At 41.2% G+C, this 23,217-nt stretch overlaps 1 protein-coding gene and 1 pseudogene across 1 annotated transcript; both read right to left on the reverse strand.

Moving 5' to 3' along the window:
• Positions 1 to 12,466: 12,466 nt before the first annotated feature.
• LOC115357978 (proproteinase E-like) lies at positions 12,467 to 15,908 on the reverse strand. The gene is given in 9 exon segments (XM_030049740.1): positions 12,467 to 12,484; positions 12,724 to 12,876; positions 12,987 to 13,129; positions 13,472 to 13,608; positions 13,969 to 14,094; positions 14,195 to 14,292; positions 15,153 to 15,194; positions 15,196 to 15,241; positions 15,895 to 15,908. Coding segments are annotated over 9 exon segments (777 nt in total).
• A 494-nt stretch (positions 15,909 to 16,402) lies between these two features.
• LOC115357983 (alanine aminotransferase 2-like) lies at positions 16,403 to 21,318 on the reverse strand (annotated as a pseudogene).
• Positions 21,319 to 23,217: the final 1,899 nt, after the last annotated feature.

A 23,217-nucleotide genomic window follows, 5' to 3' on the forward strand; every position in this document is an offset into this window, starting at 1 on the left:
CTGAAAAAAAGTCAGTCTTGAAAAGTGAACTGAACAGTGCCTTGTTTATTTTGGTTTTTCGACAGCACTGAAAATCCCAGTGCCGAAGTGCACCTCCCAATCCCTGCTTACATATTCTATCTCATGTGGCCCTGCAGTGATTACTTCGCTTTTTTTCTTAATGAAAACCTTACATTTTGAAGATTACAATATACACACACGGGCAGACACACACTAACACACACGGGCAGACACACACTCATACACACACACACAGAGAGAGAGAGAGAGGTTTCAAAAGCATTGTTCTGCAATACCTGCATGCATCATGGTAGTTACTATGCAAATTTAAATCTTACAAAACTGTGCTCATGCCTTTTTAAATGCCTCCAGCCACTGGCTACCATGACACACACACACACACACACACACACACACACACACACACACACACACACCAATTACTCACCAATTATTGTAATTATAGTCAGTGCTCCTGGACCACAATTTTGGTGAACAGACAAGCTCAAAGTATAATTCCACTATTCGAGAAGACTCATATTAATTATAATTAAAACACCGGTTCAGTGGAATGAATAATGTTCATTTAACATGCCAGTTCTTATCCACTCTTTATGTGTCGGGTTGTCTCAGCTCTTCCTTGATACTGCACTGTGCCACTTAACACATTGTCTTAAAGAGCAGTTGAAACCCGTAATAATTATTATCAGACACCAACATCAAACACAGGTGGGATACTAAGAATGTCATTTTGCATAAATATGGACGTGAGTCACAATGATGAGAGCAGATCTATTAACAGAGAAATATGGAAATAAGGGAATTTTCCATTTGGACTGATTTGTCCTATTTAAACATAATAAACAGACTGAATGCCTTTTGAAATTGCTCTCAGCATTAAGAGATTTAGATGACTATAAAAAAAAAAAAAATGGATGGATTCGAATGGCTAAAACTGGGCCTTGCTTGAATGTGTGAGACATTTCATAAATTAATAAGCAAAATGATCATCATGAATGCTTCTAAAACAACATGAATACTTATAGATTTGCCTTTGCACATTTATGGCACCTACTGATACCAGTAAGGCATCGCCAAATTAATGTTATTAATGTGTTTGTTATCTTTGCCACTGGAGTTGAAATCAGATAAAGCAATCTATTCATATTTTGAGCTGCATCCTGATTGCATTTAGCAGCAATAACATACAAATATAATTTGTACAGTATCAATAAAAACAAGATGTGCGATGTGTCTGTGAGTCACACATATTCCTTTTAAAGGCTATTCTTAGATTTTAGAGGGAGTGTGATCACTAAATCCAGTTAAGAGCGGAGCAAACTGAACACCTAGCCTTGAACGTTTCATAAGCCCAGGATCCCACAGAAAATTCAAACAGGGCTTTTGGTTCCCATGACAGCAGCGGAAGAAACCGGAGTCAGTCAGTGGTGAAATTCCATTGATGAGTCCAGCATGCACTGTATGCATCACACAGCATATGGGATTATTTTAAGAATGAGTCTGCAGAGGATATACATTGCAATATTTAGTGCCTCCCTGAAGTTTGGGCCTTGTGTAGGAGTGAAATCTTTACTTTATGTGACAGGCAGTTTTTACAAATGATTGAGATGAATGAATGTAATTACATTTTGACATAATCAGTGCCTGCTCTGTGATTGCACTGCCAGCTTAGAGATGATGTAAAAAAAAAAAAAAAATCAAGAGAGAGGCATTCAGAGAGAGGAAAACAAGAATTCTGGGCAGGAGCATCCCAGGAGTCTGGGTGGTAGACAGACACTGATGTTGAAATTCAGATCACACACATGCCTGCAAACCATGCTGCTCACTCGGGAGGGAAAGGATGAGAGATAGAGAGGGAATGAGAGCAAAGGAGAGCGTTAGAAAGGGACAGAAGTAGATAGGGCGCATGCATGACAGCATACAGAGGACACAGAGAGAAAAGAGAGAGTCAGGACATGACTTAACCACTGCGATTTATACATGCATGTGCATGTCTCACACACACCCAAGCAACACAAATGATAGAAAAGTGCATTATTCTGATTTTATGCATGATAACAAACGGCATAAGCATTTATTATCAGTGCTCATGGACAAGAAAATACTTGGCAGAAAGCATCAGTTAAAACAAAAGTCTTTGAGTGAAATGATGCAGCTGAGAAACTTGGACTGAAATGATGAACAAGCATCCAGCTGGACTTAACTTGACTTGAATTTTTGGCTTTCCCACAGTATCAACGTGTCATCTTGGTTTTTCCGCTTGGTGTTTAGATAATGTGCAAATATTTCCTCAGGGAGAAACAGCTGGCTTAAGGACAAACAATGTCCGAGCAGGGCGCAGGACAAAGAGGGGCACATACAGATATATATATATAGAGAGAGAGAGAGGTTAATTTCACCCACTTTCATTCCCCTCAGCTGAGAGGAATGAGAGAGAACAGCCTCATGATTGTTCAAGTGCTGTGCACACATTTGTTGTTTGCATACTGAGTAAAGCAGCTTGGTAAATGAGCTGAATAGTGCAAATTCATGGACATGAGATGTGCACGTGTGTATGCAGGTATGTATGCACAAACATTCACACTCACACATATATGCTGTAATTCATACCTACAGGTTTAGGCATCACCTAAAATAAACAAAATAGCACAGCAAAGCATCAGCACCATATTCTCTAACAAACCAAACCCGCTAGGTTCAACTTTTCTGCCAAGCCAAACATATTATATCTGCCTCTTCACTATTCATATCTTCCATTAAATGCATCTTTTGTATCCTTTGTCCTCCATTTATATTTGCCCTGCTCTATTTCTTCATTCAATTAAAGCTCTGTTCTTGTGCTCACACTCTATGCACGCTAATATATTTGCCTTTTTTTTCTGTCTCTCTGTCTCTCCTCCTCTACTCAAAAATCCCTCTCTCCATCTTTCTACTTTGTGCACCCAGACACAACTACAAAGCTGCTTGACGTTGATTATTTCTAATCAAGTGCTCCCTCCAGACAGCGTTCACACAGTGCATTAACTTGGGAGAAGGGGCAAGGCACAATGGGTAGGAGGGACTGTGATGGATGAAAGGAAAGAGGAAGGGAGGGTTAGAAGGCTGATACCAAACTGGCATGAATCAGATACTGCCAGTTGTATCCACTGTGCTCCTGCCAGTACATACCATTTTGCCCTTGCCCCTCACCCGCTCCTCCCAGCTCTTGTTCAGGTGTTTGTGCTCGTACATTCTGGGTCAGGGCGGTTAAAAAAATCTTGTTCTTTTTTCAGCATCTCACACTGAGCCTTAATGAATGCCCTCCATTGATCTGCAAATGTGAAAAAGGGGCAAAACACTTTTAGCGCTTTTGTCCACAGGGACAACAAAGTTTGCACATGATCATTTGTTTCCTGTCATGCAATGTTTGACTCCACACTTGTTCTGTGCATCAGGCCATGTAAGGGGGGCAGGGCCTTTGAATGAAGATGATGATGCTATTAACAGAACAACAAGCACAGAAACAGAAGGGGGACTGAACCACCAGTATTGTTTCAAATTAATGAGGCAATGAGTTCAGGAAAAAGGAACATGCACACTCACAGAGAGAAGGAGAGAGAGCGAGAGCGAGTGCCAGAGAGGGAGAATATTTGTAGATAGCTTAATTGTGTTTGGTTTTTTTTTGTTTGTTTTTTTAGGGAAAAAATTGGAGCTCTCCCTGAGTTGTAACAGTAACTACATCTTGCTGTTTCACTGGGGCTGACCCTAGTTGACTTGGAGATTTTAGAGCGCAAACCAATGAGTGGTAGGAAAGAGAGTAACAAAGAAAGAAGGAAAGAAAGAAAGACAGAAAGAAAAGGTGTTTACAAAGAGCAGGGTTTTGATATTATTAGTCCATACAGGCACTTCATAGAGATGATATAACCAGCCATAACCTGGCCAAAGAGTGATTCATAGTCCAACCACCACTTTACATCAGGCTCAGACTTAAATCACCAAGATAAAAGACTAGTACCAATGGACAGTAACCATAGCTCAATGTGAAGTCCCACCTAAAAGCGTAACTCTACTTTGAACTTTACTGATGAATGTAATGGTGCTGGTTCTTAGCCCCCGGCGAGTCAGGTAAAGCCAGGTCAGGCAGAGAGAAAGAGCAGCCAGCAGGAGCAGGGGGCTCCAGCAGAGCCTCCATATGGGCCATGCAAAGCACACAGCACAGCTCAACCCAGCTCAGCAAAGAGGTCTGACCAGAGGGAACAATTGTGCTCTATTTCAATTACACACATGTCAGCACGCACACACGCTCACACACACTTGCACATGAACAGGCACACATACAGACACATGAACACACCGACCTTTGCACCGCCTCAATCAAGCCGTTCACTAATCACCATGGCAACCTCGACCAGATCCACATAGTCTTCTCACCTGCCTCGCCCCAGTTAAAAACAAGACAGAATGTTCCAGCATGGTGCACTCTCTCTTCCTCGCTCTCCAATGCATGCGCGCGCACACACACACACACACACACACACACACACACACACACACACACACAAATGCACGCACACACACACACATGCACTCAGCTCTTGAGAGGAAAGCAAATCAAAAGACTATATTAGCATTTAACTGTGGCATGAATGCAGCACTGGAATCTTTGAACCACTCAGACATCGAAGTATCGGTGTGCCATTCCGCAGTAACCTACCATGTCTGCCACATTAATATGGTTATTCACAGAAGTAATCAATGCCAACCAACAAAAAAACTAACAAGACCAAGCAAGCGACCTTTAAGCCTGCTTTTAATAGCATGTATGAATAAATTATACCCTGCTCACCAGTGAGTCTGCTCAAGACAATAAAACAATAAGCCACAAAGGAGCAGGTTTTAAATAAGGGCAGGCCTCTGCACCTGTAATACACCAACCATGCAGAGCTTCCTGCCAAAAGCTGAGGTAAGACTAAGGTACTTTTTTGTTTGTTTTGTTTTGTTTGTTTTTTTTTTTTTTACCAAAATTGCAGAGGAAGAATGTCAACAAGTCTGCCTGTTTCACATCTTTGATCCTGTTTCATGGTAGAATATTATCAGCAGTGACTGCAGGCTAGTGGCCAAATTAAGCTGTCCCTGGGTGTCAGTGAATATCACATGAACAGGGGTGTGTGCATGTGCATTTGTATGTGTGTGTGTGTATGTGTGCGTGTGTGTGTGTGTTTGGGGGTGGGGGGGACTCTATTGCCACTGTAATATGCTATGCTACTGAAATATTTGTTTATTTCAATGATCCCCATTAGTTGACGTCATATCATTATCACTCTCATGGACAAAAACAACAAAAACCAAACCCACAAAATAAACAAGAAATTAAAATAGATACAATGCACCATAAAAAGCAAGCACAAACCCACAGATGTCATAGCTAACATAGACAAAAGCAACCAACTTAAAAATCAACATCAATAAAATAAAATGAATAAATAAATAAATAAAAGTGTAAACAATCGTACACTCAAATGAAGCACAAATACAAAGACTGACAACTCTAGGTACCAAACTCAAGATACCATCTGGCTCTTGAAGTACCGTTTGAGATTCTTTTCAAAGTGTGTCTTGGTATTTCCCAAAGTGTGACAATATATAACTGTGGGCTGCAGAGTACCAAGTGTCTCCTTGGCTGGAAAAGTGTTGGTGTGTTGGTGTGCATGATGTGTGTGTGTGTGTGTGTGTGTGTGTGTGTAATGCAGCCTCCTGGCATCACACTGTCACAAAAACACAGTTGCAGGCGACATCTAACATTCTGCTTTACCCAAAGGGGGGAGTGCTTCGAACATCACAACACCCCCCAAACCCCTATGCCCACACACACACACACACACACACACAGAGGTGTCAAAGCCAGTCTGTAGTCCCCAGAGTGGCAAAGTAAATGAGGTGGAAATATATGAAGGCTAAAACATCCCCAGGGAGGTATTATGTGAAAGATACACCATTAAGCTGAGGAAAGAGACCATACAGGGCCAACGAGGATGGGAAAGAAAGAAAGGCTAAGCAAAACAAAGGGAAAAATTAAAGAAAAAAATCATAAAGTGACTGTATGAGTGGGACATAAGCTTGGAGATGGAGCAAAGGATGCCATACAACACATAATAACAATATAACCAGAGGTTTGGGCTGAGTTAAGACTAAGAACCTGTTTGCTGTGTTTTTTTTCCGAGCAGCATATCCAAAGAAACATTACAAAATGACCTTTACCTGACTCAACAGCATCTATAAAACAGCAAGCACTGGCACTGACTGTATTTCAATGCAAGGACCCTGCAGCCATCTGCAAATGTATTCTTCTCTCTTTCTCTGACAGTAATAAGATTATGTATTCCCCCAGGCTTCTAGAACAACATGGTAACTACCTGACCCCTGACCCTAGTCTCCAAGGTGCTCCTTTTTCACTGTCATTCATCTGCATGGAGCCCATGGGGGCAGCTGTACCTGCCAATGCCCCATCAAGCCCCCTGCTGCCAACCAGCCGGCATTCTCAACCCCCAAGCAACACCTTCCACCACCCACTGACATCCAGCAGCTACAGCCAAGATATTTAGGGCAGAGGGAGCAGGGGACAAGGAAAAGGAGGTGTTTGTATTTGTGTGTGTGTGCATTTCATCTTTTGCTATTTTCAAAGGCTTTTTTTTCTTTGCATTTTGATGCTGCACTGAACAATGACATAAGTATACATCGTGGAATACACTTAATAAGCGTGTCTTAACTGTCCTTTAAATTGTTTTTTTAATAACATTGTGGAGTGAGAAGAGATGGAGCAAAGCCTTCAGAGAAGGTATCCATGGCAACACTTGGTGTCAAGCATCACTTTTCAGAAGCGGTGAGCTGTGCACACCACTTAACTAGACATGAGCATTCTTCTAACAGAGAACAATTCTCAAGTCCTGTGGCATTTCAGCCCTTACCCTGACTCAGCCAATCATGTAAACATCTCCACTTGGACCAGCAATCAGCCAGTCAGATCAGAAAGAGATTTGTAACGGCTGGATTTTGCACCAAGCGTTCCAGGAAAACACTGAGCTTACAAGACAAGGAAAATACTCCTCCATTGTTTATGTATTTCCTGAGCAAGCCATGCATGGTGCTTTCTTCCTGTAACAGCCTAGCATCTTGCCATGAGTTCACAGCAAGGCAGGTTTGTTTTGATTATAGATTTAGATTGTAGATTACAGTGCAGAATGCCACACAGAGAGAACAACAGCCTCTCTAGAAGAGGCATAGTAACACAGCCTGGCAAGAAGCACAAGAGCAACCATCTCTTCCTAATGAGATCTTTGCACCAACCGAGTCACAGTGTCAGAGAAAAAGGAAAAAGGGGGCTTGAGGCATTGTTTACTTTTCATCCTCTTTCACCACACTGTTTATCTTCAGGCCATTATTGAAACAGAGGCCCTTGTGTGGATGATGTATTTTGTAGAATTATTGTAGAATTATTTGTAGAATTTTATTGGTTGTGGGGTTATTGTATTAGCCTTTTGGTAATCGTGGTACGGCTTCTTTTCCCACCAGTTCCTGAAAGTGAAATAAGCTGAAATGGATGTGGGAGAGTTGAGTCAGCCTGCTTCAAATGGGGAGCATAGGAAAGCACAGAAAGAGGGAGGGAGAGACAGAGAAAGAGAGATACAGAAAGGGAATGAGAGAAAACGAGAGGTGGGATAGAGAAATGGCAAAAAACAAAAGTGTGAAACATGTTCTGTTGGGTCACCATGGTGAACATAACAAGCTGCTGTCATAAATTCTCAGGGGAGGAAAGCACTTTCTCCTTGACAGCACATTTAGACTGGTCGTGTACTCTAAGTCCCTATAGTCACATCTTATCTTGTATTCTTATGTCACCTCCTGTTCAGACACCATGTATGGTGCATCAGATCAGTCGTATATGACTGCTCCCGCAACTGTGTCTGCAGTTCCACAGGCACATGAGAACATGAAGACAGGCAGTCGGTCAAACAGACAGACAATCTGTGGTGGAGATTGGATTAACATGACTATGTAATTGCATTTTAGAAACCAGAGAAAGTACATAAAGAAAAATTAAAAGTGGCAATAAACCAGTGGTCCAGTTGCATAGCAACCATAGCACAAATACATCCTTTTTAAGAATTTTAAACAATGCTCCTTGGAGGGTTATTATCGTTCAGTGGTAGTCTATAAAGTTATTTCCGGATATAATATATACAAACCACATTCAAGGTCTTCTTCAGGGAAAACACACCCACCCACCACAGTAAAACTACTGGTCATTGACTTGTGTCTATGTGTGTGTATGCGCCATGATAATACCACACAATATAAACTGGCAAAAAAAAAAAAAACTTTAAAAATAAATAACTTTAACTTTTGTTTAACTTTTGTAGAGAAAATAACTTTTCTCTACAAAATGGATATTTACTGAAATGTACACGTCTGTGCTCTGTTGTGTGAAAGCCGGTAAAACATGTCCTTCCAATCACATTCAAGAGTAAACATTCATGATTTCAAATCTATTGAGTAGATGAAGTCTAGTATGTATTTGTTGTCTAAAGGATGTTTGAAAAAAAGCATACATCAACAGACAGGTAAATTTTGGGGGCTATAACAGAGCAGGACCACGCTTCAGTTGCACCTCTTTATGTCTTTTACCTTTATGAGGCCAAATTGCCCTACATACCTGCTTGCTCTGATTGTGATGTGCTATATAACAAAAGAGGAACACAGTGCATAGTGTAATTGTCCAGTCTGTCTCTCAAAAAATAGACCATAAAAGTCAAGAGAGTTTGTCCTAAGCAGATAATTAATTTGAGGCACCTTTCTGACCTTAAGGTCTCCCAGTAGCTTTTAGCTTATCAGCCTATAAACCTTGATGGAAGCAAATGATTGTATAACGGAGGCTAGTGAACGATTGTATAAATAGTAAGCTATTATAAGATGAAGATTATGTTTAAAGCGGTGCTTATTCTTCCACATATTAACCATTAATTCTTGTGTAACAGGGAACACTTCTCCTTTAACCTGTCCCTGCAGGAAGGCTCAGACTACCTATCTTCCCACTGCTGCCTTTAATATCAAAGGTAGCTCATTTGGTAGTATGGCAGATATACCTCTTGACTCTCTGTGCCCATGTGCACCCTGCATTGGTGGCTCTTCTGTTTTCCTCCCAGTTTGGGGTATGCTGAAATGCAATGGTATACATTTAGTCTTGGTGAGTTCTGAATAGACTTCCCCCCCTGGCCTATTCTCTCTCTCCTCTCTGGTAGCTTGTCCTGGTTTTGAGCTCATTCCAGGTAGCAGGCTGAGTGGGTGCTGGCTAGTGCACCACTCACAGCTGAGGTACTACTCTGGGTGCTAATATCTGAATCAACTCTTGGTAAGTAGGGTGCTTTGAAGCACCTGAGATATTCTCTCCCTCACTGAAGTGTTTGTTTGGGATAGTTTTCGCAATGTCATTTGTTGTCTCTTCCAGGTTTTTGCCACTGCTGATTTGCCTTTTTCTTTTTATTGTTGCTATTTTAGTGTGTTACCTTGAGCTGTTAGTGTTTATCCACGGTCCTGAAAGGGTCCTCTGGTGGCGCAGGGTGCCACTGTGGTGGGAGGTTTAGTTACCCTTAGTGAGTCCCTTCCTCTGTATGCTGTAAGTATAAGCACTAATCACTTCTGAAATATTTTTGTGGTTTGCCTTGATTTGCACGTGTATGTTTGCTCTCCTGGGCTCACATCTTTGGTTGCATATCTCCCCTAGGTGGCATCTGTTCTACTCATGTCATCTTCTTCACTTGTTGCATTGGCTTAATTCATTATTAACCCATACTTTCTCCTCTAGATCCTGGTTTCTTTTTTGTGATCAATTTTTTTTATTTGGTTTGCTTTTATATCACCCAGTGCATGGGATGCAGCATTAGACATAATACAAAAACAGATATACAAACAATAACACAAAAAAAGAAAGAAGAAAAAACATAAAATCAAACAACCAAAAACATTGTGAGTATAAATAAAAATATACATTATTCGAAATAGCATGTATTTACGCATAACCACATCCACCCCCCATACAAACTTTCACATACATCTATCACATAAATCAAGTATTGAGTCTTGACTCATGTGGTTAATTTACTGTAGATCATTGATGCAGAGCTACACACACCCAACCACACACTCACACACACACCCGTCCACTCAGCTCAACCACACATACACTCTCACACAACCTCTACATGCCTACATCCCAATACCTCCCACCCCTGATATCCGCAACGATCTTAGCTGTCAATTGACTATAATTGACCAAAAAATTAGATACTGTTTTGCATGGAATAAAAAACAAAACAAAAAGTTATTATGATTCATTTCTCACTAGAACTAATACTTCCTTCCAGGCCTCAAGACTTTTGTGCCCCACTCGATTCAACCTCGCTATGGAAAGCTCCATGGAAATATTGTTTGACAAAGATTGATACGATAGATCCTGGTTTCTTAAAATAAAATTATTTCTTGTTGATTAGGAAACAACCATTGGCTTTGCAGTGCAGTGCAAGAGTCTTGGGTGGTGTCTGGGCTAAATTGGCTTAACTGTCCACACCTGAGAAGGAGGAGTGGATAAAAGGAAGTGAAATTGCCTCCTGGGGGAGGGGCACACTAACCACAAACTGTTGTGTAATTTGTACTGCTCCCCAGATTTTAACATATATTATTTATTGAAATAAAATTATGTATAATCTGACATCTGTCTCCACTTTATGTTGCGGCCCATGAGCCAGGGTCGTAACACTGTGTGTACGAAAGCTTGTGTTTAAGATATCTCAAGCATTTCCTTAGGTCAAATCCCAAAGGTGACATTGTAGGGATTTAAATTGTCTTCTCCTTACCACACTGCCACACATCTTTAGGCTTGTTTTGTCCCTGGGCTAACACTGACAGAGGATGGGAATGGTAGAGGATGACTTTCCTTGCCATTTTTGTCTGTGAGTAGTAATGGAACAAAGAGTGGAAAACTGCCATTTTAGCATTGGCTAAGCAAAAGAAATGATTGCATCTTTTTGCATGTCCTCCAATTTATACATGTACATGGTGACATTTTGTGTGTATTTGTGGGTGTGTATGCATCTGTTATTGTGCAAGTGTATGTTCATCTCTTTGATGTCCCTACGCATGTATCTGTGGGCTCTGTGAATGCAATAGAACTGAATAGTACGGGTGTCTATATCCACCACTGGATTGCTTGCATGTAAAGGTGCTGATTCTGCATTTCTGTGAAGCCTAGGAAATATGCTGTGGTATCCCCTGCTTCTCTTCCTGCAGCACAACATCCTGCAATGAATAGTGGAGGGTGCAGGAAAGTAGGAGGGGTGATGGAAATAGGGGTGGGTGGGAGAATGAGGGAGTGCTTGCTTTTGAGGAATGAGCCCTCTCCCTCTCTCCCTGGAGCAACTGGGGTGGAATAATTACATACCATGTGCAAAATTGAGCTCTACTCACTGTGAAGGCGAGAGAGAGTGGGGGGGCAAAGAGAGCGAGAGCCAAAGAGAGAACAAGAGAGAAATGAAGCAAAAAAAAGATGGCCGCCAATTTCTGTGGGTAATACCAAGCCTTGCACAGCAGTTATCACATTATTTACAGCTAAGGATCTAATGTCTTGCTCAGTAATGAGCAGCCAGCCAATGGCCTGTGATCTGAAGCTCACTCATTCACTCACTTGGCTAAAGTCCAGGCCACAAAAAGCCAAAAGAGTTCCCATGAATGATAACAGCGATCTCTCTTTTTTAATTTACAATCTGTCCCTGTATTGATTACATGTGAACCTAGGTGCACATGTGTGTTGAGAATTCATCTTCTCATGTATTGTTTAACACCCTTTAACCCCTGACATATATCCTCCATATCCTCTTCAAGCGAAAGACTGCAGAGACTCCAGGCGGATCAATTTTAATTGATTCTGTGAACTAGGTCATGTTTTTTACCTCTCTAGTGGATATTGTATTCTATCACCTCCACACACACAAAAATATATTTTTTACGCATGATGAAATCATTTCTTTGGTGGTATACATGGCATGATTTGTAGCCATGTCAGAGCTCTCGTTTTTGACTAATAACACATGGAAGTATAAGACAGACAGTACAGTACATAAGTGTCACTGACTATGCTGGCCCCTCCTATTATCTCATTAGACTGTCTAGCTAAAACAAGCAGCCTCCATAAATGACATCTGCCACATCTACTGCATAAGCCATTACTGTCACACTGTGGTTATCAACTGCAAGTGCAGGATATAAAACATTTACTGTAGCACACCCTCAATTCTACACTGTATCTGGTCTTGTATTACAAATGGACAGTATTGTTGCTGCTTATAGCGTATGGAAGAAACTGAAAGACAAATAGGATTAACTGATTTTATTCAGTATGTACGTGGGATCCAGGTCCTCAGTAATGCAGCATCGTCTGACAGAAAAAAGAGACACAATAAAGAATTTTAAAATGTGCCACTTGGTCATTCTGTTCCAAATTGCCACATAGACACCCATGTGAGGAGCATTCATTCACCATACTACAACACTTCTAAGAATGCAAGCTGTGAGCTTGTCATGGCATCCTTGTTTAGTTTTAGTTTTTTTGTGAAATATGGAGTATGAAAGCATTTGTATGTTAGCAGTGGAGAGGACAGAAAAGAAGACACTCACATCACTGATCCACTTAATGAAGGAGGAAGTACGAGTGAACACCGTGGGCTTCCTGATGGTGTTACAGCCACGGGAGGAGACGAAGCTGGTCACCCCATGCACGTACCATCTGCCGTCACGACCCTTACAGTTCAGCGGACCACCTGAATCCCCCTGCAAAGACACACAGAAGCTCACACAAGTCGGATGGATAAAGATAGCGGCAACATGAATCAGCAGATATTATTGTGTTGTGATTGTGAGAGGAAGGGATGGACGCCTACATGGCAGCCAGAGCGGATGTCTCCCCCTGCGCAAACCATAGTGGGCCTGACTGAGTTTCCCCACCAGCTGCTGGTGCTGCAGACACTGTGGCCAACCACTGGAAGAAGAGCCTGCTGGAGCTTAGAGGCAATGGGACCACCACCTACAGGAGATACATGGGAGAGAGGAAAAACCATGGGCAAGCAGGTGTTTCAAATGGTAATGTGGTTGCTGTGATGCTATAAATCTGCCTCAGCACCAGACCATACCAAATAGACTATCGTAGTATAGCTAGATCTGTTTTTACACTGTTGAATTTGACAGTGTATGTTATTGGTGACAACAGGAGTGGGAAATTCCCTGCTAAAAAGGAAACATGTTTTGTGAGTGTGCGTGTGTAAGACAGAGAGAGAGCATGCATTTCCACTTGCATGTCTACACACTTTAAAAAAAAATGATACTCACAGTCATCCTTACCACATACACACACACACACCACACTTACTGTAGAGCCGTCCCCAGCCAGTGATGTAGCAGGGCTCGTTGTGGGGCACAACCTCCCCGCTCTCTGGCAGACAGGAGGGCTGGACCTTGTCGTTCAGAGTGACAGGCGCGTCCAGCTTGATCAGGGCAATGTCATTACTGAGCATGAAAAAACACACAATAGTGTCAAAGGTGATCAGATGACATAGGGAGAGAAAGAATGATGCATACGTGTGTATTTCTGCATTGTTCGAAGAGAAAATGTGTGCTGTTCTGTGTGGAGGTGGCAGGGTGGCACTGTGAGGAGAGATCAGACTGTCCTTCAACTGGAAGCTCTAGCTCTAGATTAAAGAAAGCAACATGTTTCAAAATTTGACTCCTTGAACTGATGTTTTTTTTTTTTTTTTTTTTTTTTTGGATCAGCTGTCAGCGGATGAGGCCTCCTCTTTCCTTTTATTCCAAGTGTTTCATGGTTTGCACCTCATCAATGCCTGTGTGTAAGTACAAGTACATCTTTACCCACAAGACAGGCAGCTGTCGTTCCAATCAGGATGCACCACAATGCTCCCCACAGATCTGATCTGCTCATTGTACTCCTGTGTGGTAAGGTCATACTCCCCAAGCACCACGCGGTAGGTACGAGGTCTGAGACACACACACATAGACACATGCACAGTTAAGATTAAACATTATATTCACACCAGGATAGACAAGGTTAAGAGGGAGATTATGAGCTGTGACTCACCCGATGCAGTGGCCAGCAGTCATGACCCAGCTGGGAGAAATTAGTGTGCCTCCACAGGTATGGCGGTACGAAGAGCCACTGAGATACTGCAGAGAGATCTGAAAACACGCACACAGTATTAGAGGCAGCAATGGAATGATAAATTATTTGTAGATGTCAAATAATAGTACATATCAACCATGGATACAGAGACAAATTAAAGAAAAAAAAAAAACAACATAAAGTAAAAAATATAGAAGAATGTTGGCCAACTACAAGCTGCCAGAACAGCATCAATGCTCCTTCTACAAGTCTTTTGACCTTTACTGAAGGGATAGAGCACCACTCTTCCAAAAGATACTGAGCACAGAGAGGGGTATTCTAGTAGGCCTGCCATGCATAAAGCCGTCATTACAAAGACAAACATTTGAGAGTTAAGTGGTTCAAAACCATAGGCACCGGTCTACAGAGCAGAGGAAAAAAGTGATGTGGTCAGATAAGTTGTCGTTAACATTATTCTGGACAAGTGGGCCAGTGCATGTGTGGCCACTAAGAGCACACTTGTTCTGTGAGGGGGTCCACTGGCTCTGTTGTGCTGTGTTTTTCTGTGATTTTCCTGGCATGATTTGGGTCTATGTGGCCCCTTAGAGTGAAGGCTTACTGCAAAAAAAAAAAAAAAAAATCTAATCAAAAAAAATATTCTGAGGTCGTCAGGTTTATCCTATGATGAAATATTTCTATCCTGATGGGAGTGGTCTCCAGGTTTACAATGCCCCTATCCACAAGGTATGAGGAGTCAATATTTTTTTTTGGAAGGATGATTTTCATCCCTCCAGTGGAGTTCAGACACTTTTAAAATCTACACCAAGAACCACTGAAGCTGCTCCGGCAGCTTGCAATGGCCCAACACTTTACTAAGACATTAATGTTTATTTTTTTTTCCCTTGAAATTCTCACTTGTCTGTATGTATTAACTCACCTGCCAGGGCCAACTATACGGGCGGGCATCTTCACCATTTACAAACACGGCTCACAGAGGGTTCATAGGTGGGTGCACCACACCCGTAGCTGGGCCAGAAACAAAAGTTACAAGGGCTAATACAAATCCATTCTAATTCTTTATGCTGACAATGATACTAAAAAGTATTACAAAATAGGGAAACATTCTGTGGCAATATGCATGACCCATTTGGCCGATAGTTACGGCGAGGAGTATTTTCACACATTTTTTCACATATTTTCACATCCTGTTGTACCCATTTTATTCACTATATTTCCCCATTCCCCATTCCTTCTGCAGTCAGTATTGATCATTTGCATTGCCTAAAACATTTGCTCCCAGTATTATCACTCTGATGACCATGAGAGGTGGGCTGAAGAGATAGCAACGTCCTTTAAAAGTAATGTACCTAAAATTCATTGCATCAAGTTTTTTTTAATCGTGTGTGAAGGCTTGATTCTAACTGAAATAAAGGAGAAATGAACTCACCAGAGCTGGCAAACAGCAGGATGAGGGCCAGTTTCATCATCATTTCCTCAGAGCAGACCCTCTGAGTGTGTGCTTAGGCTTTTTATACTCCAAATTAATCACTCATCACATTTTGTTACGTATCACATGGTAATCATGGCTAATACAAACACACACACAAGCACATGCACACACACACACACTCAAACACCTGTGAGATGCACACAGTCCTATCCTTGAGCTGGGAATTTACCTTCCCTGTTCCATCTGTTTCACTTGTCCTTACATGACCACTTCAAAGCAGGATCAAGAGTACATTCTTTTCATGTATTTGGTATTTATTATTATTTTATTTATTCATAAAGAAATGGAGCATGACACATATGTTCCTCTGATCTTTTCTGTTTTTCCACAACAAAAACAGTGTCTCTACTGGCATTTAACAGTCATGTATGGATTCATCTGCTGTCACCTACGTAGTAATAAGTATAATTATTTAGACTGATTATATGTATTCTTTATTTCATAATCAGAAATAATTCTTCAGTAACCATGTACAGTGTTCATATTTTACATGGAAAATGTGGCTAAGAGAGATCTTCTCCTTCACAGATATGCTTGCATTGCCACATTACGCTGTCACGATTAAATTATTTAAATGCCTCATGTGTTTGTCCCTTTTATTGACAATACTCATGTGAAAAATTCACAGTAATCATGAACTTGGTCACACACAACACAATGCCACAGCACAAACTAGGCTACACTGTTTTTCCTTCTGTCCTTGACTCCTCTGGGTGGGAGAATCTGTCCAGCAGACGCAGGTGGAAAGAGCGGAGGCGTGCCAAGACCTCCTCTAGGGTGCCAGGAGGAACCTGGATACACAGCCTGTAAGGGAAAACGCACACACACACACACACACACACACACACACACACACACACACACACACACACACACGTACCGCAATTACATAAAGCACGCTTGTGTACTGTAGCAGTTACTTGAACTGAGTTACCTGAGCACTTTGACAAATTACAATATAAAATGCAATATGTGTCCTTGGGTTGTAAAAGTGTGTTCCCTTTGCACATTTGTATCATTGTTCCATTGTTCCAACAGTTGAATATTATTGTAGTGATTAACTAATAACTGCATTTGCAACTGTTTCTGTTGTTCAGGTTCCACATTAACATTGTTTTGGCTAATAGCAATCACTTACAGAAATTACCTGTTGAGCTGCCCTGTCAACACCAGTCACTGACTTTTGTTCTGCTAGTCCAAAACAATAGATATGACACATATACTAAAATATGATTTCATCCTGTGTCCAGTGCATTACACCTCAGTAAGGAACTCCGGTATTATGTTGTAATAATTTCACCCAAGAGAAATCAGGGGCTGACTGTTCCTGAACTCCATGCTAGACAGTGCAAAAACATCAAAATGTTCCCACAATACAAGTCTTTGAAACTCACCCTGGTCATGCATTTAAATGCCTTACTTGAGTCTGCAAACGTTGATGTATATACAGGTCAAGTGGACAGCCTAAATATGAACTATCTTTTAGCCTAAGTCTAAAAACACATCCGCTGGGGTGTTAGATACATTAGAAAACAGGTTGTCACTATTGCAATTAAATACACACATACACTTACTTTATAATCTGAAACACATTAGAACACATCACAATTTCTCACCTGAGATGGTAGTTTTTATCCACCTGGCCATTTTCACTCCCTGCTCCCACACATATTCCTTCCTCCTCCAGCAGCCACTGACAGTACAGCATATCAGCCTCCACTCCTAATGTCTGACAAAAGTAAAGAGAACAGCAGTTAATCTGGACTGTGAACTTCCACATGTAATGTTATTAATATAGTTAGCAGGCACTGCCAAATACCGAGCCACAAATTGGAAACATGTCAAGTACAATGGAGAGAATTTATAACAATTTGGCCCACCTTGGCTTGCTGTCTCATTGCAGGAGGGTATGCGCAGGTGCGGATAAACATAAATACCCCCATTCTGGCTGACAGCTCATCCCTGTTATAACGCTGAAGACACTCGCAGGCCCGCTGAGAATTTGAGCCATGTGACTTGACTGGAGAGAATTTCCTATGATGGAGAAAAAGGACAGATTCTGGTTGTAGCAGTAAGAAACATTGGTCAAACCTGGTGCTCTCACTGTCAGACTATAGACACTAACATCATGTTCACCTTCAAATAAAGGCCATAGATGATGACGGGAATGTTATTCAAAATGCATTTGCAACAAGACAAAAAAAAAAAAAAAAAAAAAAAAAAAAATCTCAAATATGTCCATAATGTTGTGATTTTATCATCTTGTCCCCTCACCTGTGCATATGTTTCATAGGAAGGATCTTCATGTTTAGGTGGGTTGATCATGATCTCCATAGCAAGCTGTCCTAAAACTGCAGGGCTACCTATCTGAAGGCTTTTTAAAAACACCATCACTGCTGGGTCCATGTTAATAACCTCCAAATATGCTCCTCTCAGGCCACACCTAAACACAGAGGGAGCTACTCAGTTCAAGCAATAAAACACACAGTTTATGTGCTTCTACTCAGTTATGAAAATAAATCAGCAAAACTCACTCTCCTATGATGCCATTGGACAAGGAATGGATAGAGATCAACTCCACTATCTCTGAGTATTCTTGCCCCATCTCAAACAGGACTTTCTTATAGGAAATAAACTCTCTTCCTTGTTGAAACACACTGTCCTGGTACACCTGGAGAACACAAGCAGGCATAAAATGAAATACGAGATCAGAGTAGGACTTAAAAGATGATGAGGGCAAAGCTCTCTAAGATGCAACTCTCAATGTGGAGCTTGTAATCACCTCATCCACCAAGAGGAGCAGGCCCTCTGTTGCAGCGAATCGAATCACTTCCTCTATTGAACTTCTGTCCTGCACATGACCTAGTAAGACAGTAAACAGTGAATACTGTGAGGATGTTTAAACATATGCAAGCTACTATGTGTTGACTTTACCTGTGGGATTTCCTGGGTACTATATAAATGGCTCTGGCTTGCAGTGCCCCCTAGCGGTTTTCACAGCACGGTGCAGCTCTTCCAGGTCCACAGCCCAAACCTTGTCTTCTCTCAGGTGGTGGGGCACCAGTGTCACCCCAGCATCATCTAGTACCATGGGCAGGGTGTGTGGGAATGGTATGGGGGTCAGTACACCTGTCGGGGTCTCCCCCTCCCCACTGAAGAGCAGCTTCACAACAATCTTAACACATAATAAAAAAAAAAAGGTCAATTGATAACATATTAAAAATGTGTGAAATCAACAGGAAAATGCCATTAGTATGATAAAGATGAGGAGAGAAGAAGAGAAAGAAGAATGCTCCAAACAGATAATTCTTTATACCATCAGAGCAGCATGAGAGCCTGGAGAGATGACAATGGCTTGAGAGGATGAGGGCACTCCTTCGTCTCTTCTTGTGATAAACTCAGCAATGCTTTTGTGGACGTGGGGTAGGCCAAAAAGGGTGGAAGAATATAAACCTGTCATTGACACAGTGCATAGATCACCCATTAAACATGCCTGTCAGTCATATTTACCATTTCACAATGCAAGTCTGTAAAATTTCTTGAGTCAAATCTTCCAGAATCTGCAAATATGTGTTTTGTTTTTTTTTCTCACCCACACTTCCTCCACAGGCCCTCAGAAGTGTCTGTGCCCTCAGCCTGACATCCCTGGGAAGGTTCTCATTATGCAGGAGCTCGGGGTACAGACACACTGCCAAGACCTGAGAAAAATGTCCAACAAAGACAGAATCAGTTTATAGCAGTCAGGCAGCAAGGGTGCAAGAAAGCAGGCAGGTAGAACCAACAGAAGAGCACACGCACAAGCACAAACAAGGAGCCAAAAATAAAGATACCAACCTGGCGAACAAAAGAGATGGGTTTCATTCCTGTCTTGTGAGGATCGGCTGAGCTGACATCAATCACCTCCTTGAATGGTTTCTGTATTCCCTGTAGAAAACACACTGCGGTTGTTGGCCACGAGCTTGTCTGGTCCTCTCTTGCTCATCATAGTCTAAACACTGACACTCCTGTTTGTTTTGTCATTCTCTTATCTCTTGGAGTCCAACTTCTTGTCCCAAAACTACTTCACTGTAGCACATTTCAGTAATATTTTAGGATACATACATTTTTAACCAAAGACATGTGTGGCTTGATTTTGAGGAAAACATGAGCAGTGACAATGAATGACAGATTCTTACAGCTAACATCAAGGCGGACTTGTATCCTTCCATCCAATCAGAATGAAATTTTGTATGCTAAATAGAAACAGTTTTTGCATGATGACTCACATAACTACACGGCCTTGAGGAAGTACATTTGGATTCTTTTAGCAGTCTTCCTGTCCTAAGTCCTTATGAATTCTCCTTCATATCTTTCCTTGATGATGAGCTATTGTTGGGAAGTGAACATCAACCTGAGGACAACTGTAAGCAGTGTTCATATTTGATTTCAGAAGTCTTTCAGAGCGTTCTTTAAATTGATTATTTTAATTATTTTTAGGATTTTACAGTATTTTGTCTTCAGCCCTCTTGCTGCTGCATCTATTCCCCCCATCCTAAATAGTCAAAAAAAAAAAAAAATGTCAAGATCAGATAGGCTCAAGCAATTGGCCATCTTGTGAATATCTGACAGTATGCAGTTTCTTTTAAATATGGGATATTCATGTTTGTGTAAGAGCTCCGATGACCACGGTCCAGTCTCAGTGCAACAGAGTGTGCTGCAGCTCTGGCTGTTAGGGGGCCAAATTTGTTTTAATTGTTTTGGATGACACTGAGGAACTATAACATGCCATTTATAATCCTCATAAAACCTCTCACTGCTTTTGGGCCCTATTCAAACATACTGTGACTATACCTGTGCTGTGTTCTGGCACTACAACAGGTATGGGTATGTTGGTCAGTCGGCAAGATTATGTTTTATTAAAGGGCTGTTTAGGTAAACAACAGGACAAATAAAGTACCTGACACGTAAACATGAGTAACAGTTTTTATTATAACCATTTTCTGGAGGTTTAAATTACTGGGGTGAAATTGACCCAACTGATAAAAATGTTCGTAAATTTGAAGGTAACACTGGTTAGTAGCCTTTAAGTAGCATACCTACAGTTGATATTAACTCTGTAGTGTAAAATGTCATAGGCTACTTAAACACTTTGAAATGCTGAAATTGACTCTGATAGATTATTTTGTGTCTGTTTGCTGTGTAGTATCATTTCACCTACTTCTAAACCCACTCATTCTCGGGACAAGTGGAGCAATTGCTAACAACTGAGCGACAATCTTATTGTTATTATTATTATTATTATTATTATTATTATTATTATCATTTATGATGTAAATCCTAGCTGAGCTGCCCAGATAATCTCAGAGGTAAACTGTTTTATGAATTAAGATATGACTTCCAAAGAGATTTCTGCTTATTTTTGCTCGATCTTCGCTCAATTTGACAAAGGCAATAAAACCTTAAACTGTTCCTTACCTGTCTGAAGAAGGCAGCAGGTGGACTGACTCACCTGTGTGATCTGGTGCATGATCCGTGCAGCCGCACTCTGCAGCGCGTCATGCGGTGAGGCTCGGATCCCCCGCACCCGAGGGTTCACCTGCTGCAGGGATGTCATAGTCTATTCGATTGAAAACTTGACTGAAAAGTGATTTGTTGTGATCAAATAAATTGTGTCGCTACCAATGTAATGAATCGTCCTATGTCGTCCTGATGTTATAAAATAATAATAATAACAATGACAATAATATGTAACTCACAAAAAAGTATGGATTTTGATTTAAACCTATGTATTTTTGTAAGTATGGTAGCCTAATGGAGGAAAAAAACAACACTGCAGATTATGAGTCACACAATAAACGGTAAGAAAGTGAGATTAGACAGCAAATCGAGACAAAAAAAAAAAAAAGTTCCTCTCCTCTCTCGTTGCCTGCGTGTGCGTGTGTTTATAAACACGCATCTCATCCCAGACCCTCCTGCTGGTGGAGTAAACCACAGGGAAAAAAAAAAAAAAAAAAAAAAAACTTGTTCACTGGTTTTCAAACTGGGGTCCGGAGACCGCCAGAGGTCCTTGGAAAGGTTACAGGGAGTCCCCAGCAAAAGGAGGAATTAAAAGTTCAACTTTTATCACATTGTGTGGAAGTTGGAACCACAGGGAAATGTATAGCCTCATAAAAAAATACTAATTTGTTTGTAATTAATGAACATCCTAGTTTGCACAGAGCCAACTGCAGTGTAACAACTTTTGTTTTCTCCAGACCAAACATAAGAAGGGAAGGAGGAGGAGGAGGAATACATAAATAAATAAGTCCATTTAAAAGGGAGTGGAGAGAATCCTTAATACAAAATCCTCGCAACCGTGGGACGATGGTCCATCGTGCATGGTACTTTTGGGGTCCTGATTTAGCCTATGTTGTCTGTAGGCCTAGTGTTCAAGAAAGTTTGTGGTTGATTATTAACATACGCATAAGCGGTTTTCATATCGATATAGACTTATGCAGTACATAAATATATATACAATGCTACTCTATGCGACAGCCCACAAGTAGGCTATGGCGTTTGTTAATACTGAAAATGAATTCAGAGCTATATTACATTTAAATGCTGAGGTGGTTTTTTTTTTTTTTTTTTTTCATTCCACCCCTGCTGCAGCTAGGCAGAGCCTGTTTTTACCTGATCGTCAGGTCATTTAAATTCTATGTTATTTGGCTTCCAGTCGTGTCTGCTGCTGTTAACACGTTCTCTCATACAGCAGCTTTGATTCAGTCGTGATTTATAATTTGCCAGCCCAGCACATTTGCACGTTACACTTCATACGCAATGAATAAACTATCTCGGAGGATGGTTTGGATTGGCTGTTATAGCCCCGCCTAAGGTCACTTTGACTGTAGCTTAGAGCACAGGTTGTTGTGGGTCAGGTTTTGAAGCTACAGTCCAACTACAGTAACAGGGCTGGTGGCCTGGCCCTCATTCCAGTCGGACCAGCAACTGGAATAACTGGAAAACCATGTCAAAGTAGTTTTACCACAGCAGCTGCTGGATTCCATGTCAGAAAATTAAATGAACATAGATCTCTATAGATACTGCCACATTAATATTGTTTTACCCTTGTACATTTCCCATGTGTTTATGTTATTGCTATTGTTTGTCTAGTGATTAATGTTATCCTGATGCTCTAAATATATTACATAATTTTGTTTACTGTTAAAAGGTATTCCTGTTAATGTCATTCTAGTGGCATGGCGGTCACAAGATACAATTACCAGACATGACTTTCAGCTGTCTTGTTGGACATCTTTGCAGAGATTCTCCATGATCTTGCCTTGACATAACTGTTCAGCTCATCTTATCCTGTGTAACATTACACGGGAAAATCGTTTCCCAGGCTGTTTTACATTCCTGATTTCTGACCAGCAGGGACCAAACCAAGCACTACAGCTGTACTGCATTGGGAAATTAGGGAAAATACATAACTTCAGTGTCCACACTTATCCATAATACTAGCCCATGTTAGCAA

Source organism: Myripristis murdjan, chromosome 4 (assembly GCF_902150065.1).
Source record: "Myripristis murdjan chromosome 4, fMyrMur1.1, whole genome shotgun sequence".
Lineage (NCBI taxonomy): Eukaryota > Metazoa > Chordata > Actinopteri > Holocentriformes > Holocentridae > Myripristis > Myripristis murdjan.